The sequence below is a fragment of the Callithrix jacchus genome, chromosome 17, assembly GCF_049354715.1.
Source record: "Callithrix jacchus isolate 240 chromosome 17, calJac240_pri, whole genome shotgun sequence".
NCBI classification, from domain to species: Eukaryota; Metazoa; Chordata; class Mammalia; order Primates; family Cebidae; genus Callithrix; species Callithrix jacchus.
In genome coordinates this window covers 13,906,812-13,919,426 of record NC_133518.1, presented here as the reverse complement: position 1 = coordinate 13,919,426, position 12,615 = coordinate 13,906,812, and the positions used below count along the sequence as shown (strand labels likewise).

At 37.6% G+C, this 12,615-nt stretch overlaps 1 protein-coding gene across 1 annotated transcript in view; it reads right to left on the bottom strand.

The window, feature by feature from the left end:
* Positions 1-12,615, bottom strand: part of SPATA16 (spermatogenesis associated 16) — a 253,666-nt gene that overhangs the window by 224,646 nt on the left and 16,405 nt on the right. Inside the window, exon 2 of the mRNA XM_035278772.3 lies at positions 5,657-6,312. Coding sequence (XP_035134663.3) covers positions 5,657-6,312 — 656 coding nt within the window. The remainder of the gene's footprint in view (positions 1-5,656; positions 6,313-12,615) is intronic.

Sequence of the window (12,615 nt, the reverse complement as noted above, 5' to 3'; positions counted from 1 at the left end):
AGTTCCACTGGGATTGGGACGATAACCACTGAAGGTAAATAAATTACACTAAAATATGCTGCATATCTCTAAATGTCCACTTAAAGGTCACATTTCAAAAAAAATCTTTTAAAATATAAACATAACACACTAAACTAAAAATAAAAATACATAAGCCTAAAATGTAAATGGAAATCTTGGAATTCAGGTAAGCAAGACCTGATTCCTTGTCTCTACACTTTGGCTCCTCGAGGGCAGAAGCTGTATTTTATTCAAATTTGCATTATGCCAGGTTGAAATGGCTGGTAAATGCTAATGATATTAACATACTTGTTTCTTATAATGGCAAATTCTAATTTTTTAGATATTTGTATTATTTAATCAGTGTTTAATTGTTAGAAGGTATAATTAAACTCATCAATAATAAAAATATATGTAATAATAATTCTCTTATTTTTTTAGGTTAAAGGGGAAATGTATTTCATATTTTCCTACCATGTAAATTTGCTAACATTTTTGAAATTTTTTATCATTAAATACTTAATACTTACGGTGTCCCTGTATGGAACAAAGATGACACCAATCAAGTTAAAATCTGAAATGTCTAATGTTGAACATGCAGAATTCACAGTCAGTTAACACTTGACAACTAGGACACAGTGGGCCATCTCTAGAATAACAATGTGTGCATTGAAGTGAAGGCTCATATCTCTAGAATAACAATGTGTGCATCGAAGTGAAGGCTCGTTTTTGTGCGAGAGTTAACGGTTCAAAATAGTGTTTAGTTTAGATCACTGCTTCTCAAGGGAAAATAAAGTGGAAAATGATGCATTACTTTGTCCTTTGCTTTGGATAAATTTTAAATATAATTAAAAGAAGACTAGAACTGTTAAAGGCTTTGGGCTGTGGATGTTAAAAAATGTTGGTAAACACATAGCTGGACAAAATCCTTTGGAATGTTAAAGCTTTAATTGAAACACGTACCATACAGGGAGATGAGGTACTTGAGAAGTACAGTGACGACTTGTACATGAATTTAGATTTCATCATGATTTTCAATAAAGAGTCTTGATATTCTATGTGAAAGTACCTTATTATGTATCATTTATACTTAATGGTATTCTAAGGTGCTAAGAAAGTTGCTCAAAGTCATGGCATCAATGCAGCATCAAACACGAGATAATCTGATTCTAAATTCAGTGCCCTGTCCATCACAGCTCTGGACCCCTGCAACCACTTAGGACTATGTGAGCTAGTTCTTACTGCTAATTTCCTAGAGAGGCAATGACAGTCACTTGAGAACCTGTGGTGGTCTGGCATAAATCCTTCTCAGAGTTGTCCCCTGACCAGCATTATGAACATCATTTGGGAATTTACTTGAAATGAGGCATCTGGTGTCCCACTACAAACATAATGCATCTGAACCTGCATTTTCCACAAGATTACTGTATAATTTCTATGCACATTAGAGTATGAAAAGCAGTAATGTAAAGAAGTACAGATGTAAAATCAGTGGACCTGAATTCCATCTCGGCTCCGCCACAGACTGGCCGTGGCACTTTAGGTAAGTTGGTAATTTTTTACAGCATCAGTTCATCCATAAAATGGGGGTGATAATATCTATCTTAGAGAGAGTTATGGCAATGACTGTATGAATAAAAATGCATGAAACCCAGCAGGAGTTTAGGAAATGCGAACCAAATTCACATGCAAATCCACAGATGTGTAATAAGACAGCTCAGGCATTCAGAGAATTTGGGGAACCCCCAAATTTCTGGTTATGTTGCACCAAAGAAATACCTGTGCTAGAATTTATTTAAATTAAGCTTTCTGAGATATCTACAACATTTTTGTGCCCTAGAGAGTTGCTACAGATTTATTCTCAGCAGAGTAATTATAGGTGAGGCGGCCCTATAATGAGATATCTTTTCTACTTCATTAAATAAACCCCCTTGAATGGGCTACAAAATGGACCTGCCTTATACCAAATTCCATTATCTTGGAAGTAATCTCATAAGAAGGCCCTGGTGTGGGTTCAATCTTGCTGGATACCTAATATTTACCATAAAGGGAGTGTGTTCTAGAACAGCGATTCCCGAAAGCTGGTCCTCAGACCAATATTTCACAGATCCAAAGGAAAATGAAAAATAAAGACAACATAGCTTTTCAGAAAATTAAAATATAACTATTTTTAAAATATCCTTCATTCTGAGAGTATGACCTTTCTGTTTCTTTTTATCTTCCTTTCTAACTTTTATGTGTAAAACTGCTCCATACTTTATGATTCAATGGTGGTAATAGATGGTAATTTCTGTAATGTTCCTGTACAATACAAATGCAGTGTCAACCCACTCTCCCCCTACACACACTTAAAACATTTTTTTAATGGATCCTTGAAATGCAAAAATTCTGAACTATTGTTATAGAAACACCTGCTTAAAAAGAAATTTTTTCCTATAAAATCAATGTTGGACATATAAAATTTTAAATTATAAAATGTAGGGACCAAACTACGAAGTGTTAATTGGAGGGCGAATCTGTTCTGTGTAGGCATATCACAGAGTGTAGTGCTCCTCAAACTGCGATGTGCACACGGACCATCTGGGATTTGTTAAAATGCAGATTCTGATTCTGCAGGTCTGGCAAGGTCTGGAATTTTGAATTTCCAACCAACTCACACATAGAGTAGCAGAGGCATCCTGGGGAGCACTGAACCAGACAACCAGCTCCTCACTCCTCCATTTCTAGCTTTTTACCCTTGAGCAAGTTACTTAACCTGTTCACCCCTGGTTTTCTTGTTAGTAATGCAGTAATAATAATAACAGCATTATCTCATTGGTTTGTTTTGAGAATAAAATGGAATAATGAATGTGAATATTCCCAGAATGTAAAATATAGTACCTGACACACACAAAGAGCTCCGTAAATGTGAGTTATTACTTTAACTTCACAGATCAGTGACGGAAGAGCCACGATATTAAAAAAAGATTAGCACCTCAAGGGGTACCTGCATGATAAAATCGGAAGAATCGAAAGTTGTGGTTGATAATGGATGGGCCTTGTTCTTACTTCTTTGATGGATTTAGTGGGATTGTTTGAAGCTGTGAATCTTGAAGGATACACATAGATTTGTTCTAATTCAGAAGATGGAAGCCTCTTAATTATTAGGATCGTATGATTAAGGTTGAAATAATGGTATTGTATAAGTTGCATGCCACAGAGTTAGAAAAACCTTTGATACTTTCTTGAGTGTTATTCCTATATGTGACAAAAAATATGATTACTACATCTTCTGTCCTTTATGTTTTCCTAATTTATTACTCTCTTCCTACATTTTGTTGACAGCCAAGCAATTTGTAACATAGTAGCATGTGTTGCATCAGATGCAAATACAACTATATGAAGCCAGTCATGTATTTTTTAATAGAATCTCTACCGTTTTTGTTGTGGGTAAATTTGTATAGCTATCTTTTTTAAATTGCAGGGAGTAGTATCTAGGCATGACCATACAAAATAATATGAATTTGTGTTTTTATCTTCAGCTTACACCTTTTGCCCTATTGGTTTAGCTTCTGGTGTGAATACAAACATATGAGCAAATGATGACCGTTTTTAATAAATCTTGTGAAAGATTGAAGAGCTGGTCATAGAGCTAAGGACCGATCTTACCCACATAACAGGTTCACCTTTATACAGTGGAAAGAAAGCATGCAAAACTAAGTGATTTCATTGAGCATGTTTACATAAACACCTGCTATGTTACAAAATCCTCAAATACTCAAGTTGACAGGTTCTCGGAAGTTAAACTGTTGTCTTCTGAATCATTGCGTACCATTTGATCGTAGTCATTATAAAACGTTATCATACATTTTCCTATCTACTTAGTGACTATGTTATGAAAACAAAGGACGTAGTACTTTGTCAAGAGCAACAAAGGAAACTAACACATAAACAGAACATTCCTAATGGGTTTATTAGATGCAGTGGAAATTATTATGTCACTTAATAAATATTTAAACGCCTCCCGGGCCTTCGCTCAGTTCGTACTTTTCTGTTTTTTTGTGGCCTCACCTTTAACCACAACCAGTCCTCCACACGCTCTTACAGCTGACTTTGTACCACCTATTTGGCGACCGTTTTAAATGTCTCGGCTGGGGGTGGTGGCTCATGCCTGTAATCCCAGCACTTTGGGAGGCCAAGGCAGCTGCATTGCCTGAGGTGAGGAGTTCAAGACCTGCCTGGTCAACATGGCAAAATGCTGTCTCTACTGAAAATACAAAAATTAGCCGGGTGTGATGGCGGACTCCTGTAATTACAGCTATTCAGGAGGCTGAGGCAGGAGAGTTGCTTGAACCTCGAAGACGGAGGTTGCAGTGAGCCCAGATCATGCCACTGAACTTCAGTCTGCGTGGCAGAGCAAGTCTCATCGCTTGTGGTCAATTACTCTTTTTGGCATCTTTTTTTTTTTTTTTGGAAATAGAGTCTTACTCTGTTGCCCAGCTTGGAATGCAGTGATGTAATTATAGCTCACTATACCCTTCACTTCCTGGGCTCAAGAGATCCTTTCACCTCAGCCTCCCGAATAGCTAGGTGTATAGACGGGTGCCGCCATGCCTAGCAAATTCTTAAATTTTGTAGAGACAGGATCTCACTATGTTACCCAGGCTGGCCCGGAGTTTCTGGTCTCAAGCAATTCTTTCACCTTGGCTTCCCAGAGTGCTGGGACTACAGGTGTGAGTCACCACGCCAGGCCTTTATGGCATCTTTATTTAAATGTTTACTAGTTTGTCTTCCTCACTAGATAGTTAGAGGAAAGGAACCATGTCCTCACACATTTCTTTTTAAATGTCTCCAGTGCCCAGCAGGCAAATATAGTATGCATTAAAATGTCTTGTGTAAGATAGTTTTGTAAAATGAAATATGAATTATGCACTTATCAATATAGCAAGGTAATGGTGCATATACTTTGGTCCTTCTGTAGGTCCAGCAAGTCAGGAGCTAGTATAATTTTCTCACCACCTATTTTGTGTCTTAGTAGTGATTCTGACGTTTCTTTTAGTCCATGAGCTATTTTTATGCCAAGATATCCACAGACTTACCTGCTAACAGATAGGAAGATAATTATTCATAAAGATCACTAGAATGGGGAGGAAGGTAAAGTTTAAATGGTAAAGAAAAATGGTATTATTTCGTTTGTAATAAGTATCATGTATAAATTATAAGCACATGCTAAAAAGGAAAGATGGTTATGTTTAATCATGAGGATGCTACACATCAAAAGCAGACCATTCAGATACTCATTAACTGCCTATTTCTAGAGGATCTATATTCCACCCACCACCATTGTACTAAAACTTTATGGCTTTTATAGGTGTACATCCAAATTACAAAACCAACTGCATTTAAAAAAGAGATCACCATTCACTTCAGGTTTTGTAAAAAGCATGAGGTATGCTTTTGGGGTTATTTTTGTATGTCAAGAGCACACGGGCATATTCCTTTGCAGGCTTAGCTTATTTGTTTTATGTAAACCGGGACCTGCAAAATCCTGATATCATTAAATATCCTCACCTCACGATCACTGTTTACCACAGTCTGCTCAGAACCCCTCAAAGTAATCACAACTTTCCATTTCCCAGCTTCCTGTCACCAATCTATATTTTCTTTAATCCCATACCTCAAGTGCTGTTCTGAACTGTCCTGCTGCCATGGCGTATTTCTTCTGTCTGTAGCAAGAGCTGGCATCCTTTAAGGCTACCTGAAGCCATTTGTCAATCTGAGGCGGAGAGCTGAAATTAGGTACACTCAGAGGGTCTGCTATTTCAGCAGCCTGGCATGTTGGCTGACTCCCAGTAGACATGAAGGACTCCACAAACTCATAGCGAACACTGTCTTCATCAGTGTAGACCAACTTCGTTTCCACATCCATTATGTTCTTTAAGGGGATGTGAGGCAGAGGCGCGGTGATGAACTGATTGTCACCTTCCATTGTCTTGGCCGCTTTCGCTTTCTTTCCAGGTGGCTTTTCTTCACCTTCTGCCTTCCGTTTAAAGGCCACTTTCTCTAAACCATTGCTTTGTTTCTCTTTGATGCTCTTTGTCATCTTTGTTCTTTCAGGCGTGATTTCTACCTGTTTATCTCCACAGCTTTTCTTCATCTCTCGTGGCATTTCCGGGACCTTAGGCGGGGGTGCGAAGGCAGACATTTCCTTGCTTGTATTTATCTTTGGAACAAGCTGATCCTGATAAACCCTTTTCACCGCATTCTCCAAACTCCCACTGCTTCCTGCATCCACTGAGGCCCAAAACTCCTGCAGGGGTGACAAAAAGGAAACTAATTAAGGCAATAATTTGAATTCTAGTGGTTTAGACTATAGTCAAATTCATTTAAAACACTATTTTATTCATTATTAGTATTTGTTGCCTTATAAGTAAAACTGTATTTACATCGCTTACTGACGATTTTACTAGAGAAGTGTATGTGTCAGTCTTAAAACTCACCAAGATAAAAATTTGTTGTGAGCACATCTAGACATGGTCTTAAAAAATAATCATCTACAGCCGAACAACATCGAATGAACACTTTCATGGGGAACCCAAACTCACTGAATAGGAAAATTTTATACATAGCCACTGAGACAAGAAAAGTCGGAGTAAATCTATCTCAATATTAATTTCCTCAGAAAGGCAGGTGGTCTAGAACTCATTATAAAATACACTACTCACCTGAATAATAGACTTGGGGGTCTAAAGAAACCACAGCTGCTTCCTCTGAAAAGCTTCCAAAAATGTGAGCACAATCTTTCTTTTATTTGTTTATTTTATTACTAATGAAAATCTCAAGTTTAAAAAGCTTATAGAGAACTACTGTTTAGAACAGGCTTTAAAGAAGAAGAACATGACCTTCAGCCTTACATAAATGTGAGCCATAGACTTATCTTCAGTCTACTGTATTAATATATTTATAGTAATGATATCAGCAATGTACATTATATAAAGATAAGGTATTTTCCTAAAACATTAATGCTCAAAATATATAACTAATAGTCTTTTGATTCCAGGATTCTGCATGCTATGTGCTTCTAGATTTGTTTCAAACTATAAAGTGTTCTAAGATATAATAATTATTTAGTATGGTTGGTTCCTATCTTTAGGACTTTTTCACCTATCACATTCTATTCTGGAAACAACTTTGTGAAGTAAATAGGAATAGGTACCACATTTTGCAAAGAAACTGAGGTTTAGAGAGATTAAGTTGCTTATCCAAGGTCCCATGGATTGGTCATTAGCGAAACCTACCCATTCAGATTGCGATTACCTTCCCGGGACTGCCACTTGCGAACTCCTAGCCTGGGATGCTTCCTGTATAACATGATATTCTTTATATAGCTAATAGACTTGGAATGGACCACAAAGATAGGAGAAAATAGCAAGAAAGAAGGGCTGCATATAATTAGATGACAATGAGATAAAACTAACATTTGCGCTTCTGTTCATCTTCAAGGTCAGTGTTTGACTAAAGATAAAAATCTTGAGTTTTTTATCTTTTCAAAATTTATTAATATTGCTCATGATTTTCATTTGTTTGTTTGGAAGACAGTGGTTTGCCCAAAGAAGACCCTAAAACCAAACCCCACGTGTTCTCACTCGTAAGTGGGAGTTGAATAAGGAGAACACATGAACAGAAGGAGGGGAACATCACCTACCAGGGCCTCTTGGGGATGGGGAGGGAAAGGGGAGGGAGAGCATTAAGACAAATACCTAAAGCATGCAGGGCTTAAAACCTGGAGGACGAGATGACAGCTGCAGCAAACCGCATGGCACATGTACACCTATGGAACAAACCTGCACGTTCTGCACATGTATCTCAGAACTTAAAGTCAATCAAACAAACAAAAACATATCCTGAACTGTGACCCATCAGACTTTTTTTTTTTTTTGAGACAGAGTCTCTCTCTGTTACCAGGCTGGAGTGCAGTGGTGCCATCTTGGCTCACTGCAACCTCTACTTCCTGGGTTCAAGCGATTCTCCTGCCTCAGACTCCCGAGTAGCTGGGATTGCAGACGTCTGCCACCATGCCTGGCTAATTTTTTTGTATTTTTAGTAGAGACAGGGGTTCACCATGTTAGCCAGGCTAGTCTTGAACTCCTGACCTTGTGATCTGCCTGCCTTGGCCTCCCGAAGTGCTGGGATTACAGGTGTGAGCCACTGCGCCCGGCCAGATTTTTAAGTAAAGGAGGAACCGAAACTGTTCCTATGGCTCTAACCTTTGAGAAGTACTTTCCCCCTCTGTACCACTGGACATACACGTCGTCAGAAAAGATTTAAGGTTACACATGGACATATGAAAGGATCTACTGTGACAGTCTTTGTTATCTCATAAGAATGATTGAATTCCAATAATTCTAATAACAGCTATCTTGTATATTAACTTGTAAAAGCTAAATTCTAGAATATTTCCCCAATGATTCATAATGACACAGTAGAGTTGTGTTTCTATAGGATAAAACATCTAAAAGTTTGAAATCTTTACCAATTTTTGTCATGTTTAGTATTGAAGTTCAACATGACTGTGAATCACAGGCCCCATCAACAGATTCACTTTGGGCAAGACCCTGTTTCCTTTTCCTCCCTTAGAAACATTGCTGGCAAGCCTGTAATCCCAGCACTTTGGGAGTTCGAGGTGGGTGGATCACGACGTCAAGAGATCGAGACCGTCCTGGTCAACATGGTGAAACCCTGTCTCTACTAAAAATACAAAAAATTAGCTGGGCATGGTGGTGTGTGCCTGTAATCCCAACTACTCAGGAGGCTGAGGCAGGAGAATTGCCTGAATCCAGGAGGCGGAGGTTGCGGTGAGCCGAGATCGCACCATTGCACTCCAGCCTGGGTAACAAGAGCGAAACTCCGTCTCAAAAAAAAGAAACATTGCTGGCATCCAACATCTTTTGGACTGCTAATGTGGCTACTCAGAGTGGCAAGGGGAAAACTGTCCTGGCCATCACTTTTATCTTGTGTTTGCTCTTGTGCCATGTCTACATATGCTTTAGATTGAGTAAAAATAAACTTCAGTCCTTCAGTTAAGATCTCTGTTGAATGAACACTCCGGATATGCATCTATACCATTAAGTTTCTTTTGGTAGCAGAGATACAGCTCTTGAAACTTGTTTAAAGCTCAAAATACCTGGTTTTAAGGGTCTCTGGTTCATTTTCACTTCTACAATAGGCTGTTAAAAATATAAACAGAAAACACTGGTTTGTGAGCTGTTCCAACATTTTCATACCTCCCAGGTATCTTATCTTACCAAACTCTCTCTACTGCAAACACCAGAAGCTAAGATGTACCAGAATATGTGTAGTTGGTTGGCATTAGAAACGTTTTTAGCATCTACAGCAGCATTACCTGTCTCTGCTGTATTTACGGCACATCTCTTTAACACATATAAATGCATGAAGTTATCTCCATAGACATTTCTTCTAGAGAATAATTGTTCTCTCTTTGCCTCCCTCTCTCCATTTTCCTCCCTCCTTGCTCCTTTCCTCTGCCTGTTTTCCTCCAAACTCCTCCCACCCCAATTCTCCTCTGGGCTGTCCCTCACCCAGAGCCTTTTTCTTTCTGCAAGAAGGAAGGTTTTATTGTTTTTGAGAAATAGAATTCCGAGTACTTCTGCATTAGTCTTTAAACGGCTCTATAGAAATCATCACTTTTGTCTTCAGTGCAGTTTTATACAAGAAAAAATAACAGAGGAGGAAAAAGCATATAAGGTGTCTAGAGAGCATTCAGAGGGAATAAATATGTAAGCCCATGTTTAGCGTTCAGACATCTGAAAGATCAATTATTCTCAGTAAATAGAAGAAACTAATTCAGGTTCCTTCCCAAATTCAGAATAAATACCTGAATGTCTAAAAGTGTCATAAATACACAGGCTGAAAAAGCATGGCCAAACCCAACCATTACTTTTCAGTGCTGGTTGAAAATCAGATGACTTTATTTCAGCTGTATGGCCTGTTATTTATTTTTTTAAATAAAAATCGTCACACATATACAGAAGAGGTATGGAACAGCCACTTATGGCTTCTTCAAAAATTATAAAACTCTATTTAAATAATCTGGAATTTGAGGCCTTTTGCCACCTAGCTCAGTGTGTGTTTTCAGCCTCATTTAGCACTCCTCCTATAAACTACCCTGAAGTAAGGCTGAACATCTTGCTAATTCCAAAACATGTGCATTTTCAGTCTGTCAGCTAAGAATTCTCCATCTTCCTATTGCCGCCCCATTCTACCAGTTCAAACCTACCTAGGAGTTATCCATTTTTACCTCCTCAGAATAATGCCAATGGTATTTACAGCACTTATTTTTCATTTTTTATATCGCAGTTATTCCTGAGTGACTTATTTTTTCCAATAAGCACCATAAAAGCAGAAATACACTTTATTCTTCTTGACATTTGTTCAGTGCTTTGTTTAGAGTAGCCATTCAATAGATGTTAATCAATCTGAATGCTGCGAATCAACAGCTAATTTACACATTCTTATTTAAGAGAAGCAGAATTGGATCTTTTTTAAAAGGTGTGGACTGTAACTTTGAAAAAGTTGTTTCTGAGAAGTTTTTCTGGATTTCCTTTTTGTATTAAATTTGGTCTTGGGTAAAGTACATTTTCTTCTGTGATAGTTCAAGTGAATCACGTACCAACTAGATCGAAACTATGAACCTCTTCACTTTTTTTTAGTAGTCAAGTTGATTAACATGACATTAGTCAGTGTTCTGAGACACCGAGCTACAGTTTAATCATTACTTCAATAAAAATACTTTCAGAGAAAACTATTAGACAATCATTATGTACATCAAAGAAGTATTTGCTGATAACATTCTGTAAAAATGCGCATTCTTTAATTTAGAAGACAGCACTGTAAAATTGATTTCATCATAGAAACATACCTTTAAAAAATCTTTAGCAAATATTGACATGAAACACTGGAACAATCTCCAAGCTTGTATAATAAATACAAGTACAAGAAACAAAGAGAAGTTAATGTTCAATCATTTCCAGTGGGTAACCATTTTAAATTTATTCAGTGGATTTTCAACACATTTATGTGTTTTCTCCAAGTATTTCATCAAGCGTTCTGTTCCATGTGGGAGTTTCTATTGCTTCATAGATTCAACCAGTGGTTTACATGGCTATTAGTACCCCAGATTATTTATTCAATTTTTAATTGAAATAGGCGGCTCAAACATGGGCAATTCAGCAAAAGAGAATCCTTCAAAATGTGCTCTCTGAAATATTCAAGATCACAGTTGCTATGGTTTTCTTTCTTAAAAAAAAAAAAAAAGATCTAATTTTAACTTGCTGTTAAATGTAACCAGAGAGACATTATGAGAAAAAAAACACCTTGCTTGTTAGTCTACCAGTTTTTTAAACGTTTAAAAAAATACGCTACAAAATATTTCTTCCATCCAATAATCATTTATCGAGCACCTACTATGAGCAAGGTGCTGTGCTAGGTTATACAAGGGAAGCTCAAGATGACTGAGACCAGGGTCTTGGCATTCTAGTGCTCACAGCTTGGAGTGGAGGTGGAGGATGGAAAGAGGAGATGCTGTCTTACTAGACTGAGAACTGCTGGGGAGGCAGAAATGTATCACGATCCTTTTTCTATATTGATGTTTAGTTTCTTCAGAGCCCAGAACATCATAAACCCTCAACGTACGTTTGTTATCAGAATGAATGTGTGACTGAGGCACTATATGCTACAGTATGTGGTAGCAATAATGGACACACTTCTGTAGGAGCATGGGACTGATGCAGTTTCAAGATATTTGGGAAGGCTTTTTAGAAGGGGGACAAGTGTCCCTATGCAAGCAGTTGCTCTTCTCTTTTATCTGAGAACCCTCAAGAAATGGTATGCTATTATTAGAAGGGAGAGGGAAATTTGCCTTACAATGTTTTTTAAGAAATACTAAATAAAACAAACCATCCAGTGTTATATCCATAATGATAACAACCGACAGTACTCTCAGTTTATGAAGTAATCTCACTGGGTTAATTCATTTGTTTCTCACAACTCTTTTGCATAAATATTTTTAGCCATTTTTTCATAATGAAGAAACCAAGAGTTAAACAACTTGAAAGAAATTACCAAGAGAGTTTACCAAACATGACTTGAACCTAGCATGTTAAAGTCCATGCTTTTTAGATAACAGGATAATATAATCCTCTGTATTGCATCTCGACTTGACTGGGATTTGTACATTCCTTATCTTAAAATGTTTTTTTTTTTTTTTTTGTTAAACTCAATAACAGGATATTTAACTTTACTGCTGTTCTACCGGGTGGGACTCCCTCTAAAATTATGACAAAACAAACTAGCAATTTATAGTTAACATGAACATGTGAACCAAATTTGTTAGGAAAGGTATTAGATCTTTTTGAGATGGAGTTTTGCTCTTGTCACTCAGGCTGGAGTACAGTGGCACAATCTCAGCTCACTGCAACCTCTGCCTCCCAGCTTCAAGCAATTCTCCTGCCTCAGCCTCCCAAGTATCTGGGATTACAGGTATCCACCACCATGTCCAGCTAATTTTTGTATTTTTAATAGATACGGGGTTTCGCCATGTTGGCCATGGCTGGTCTT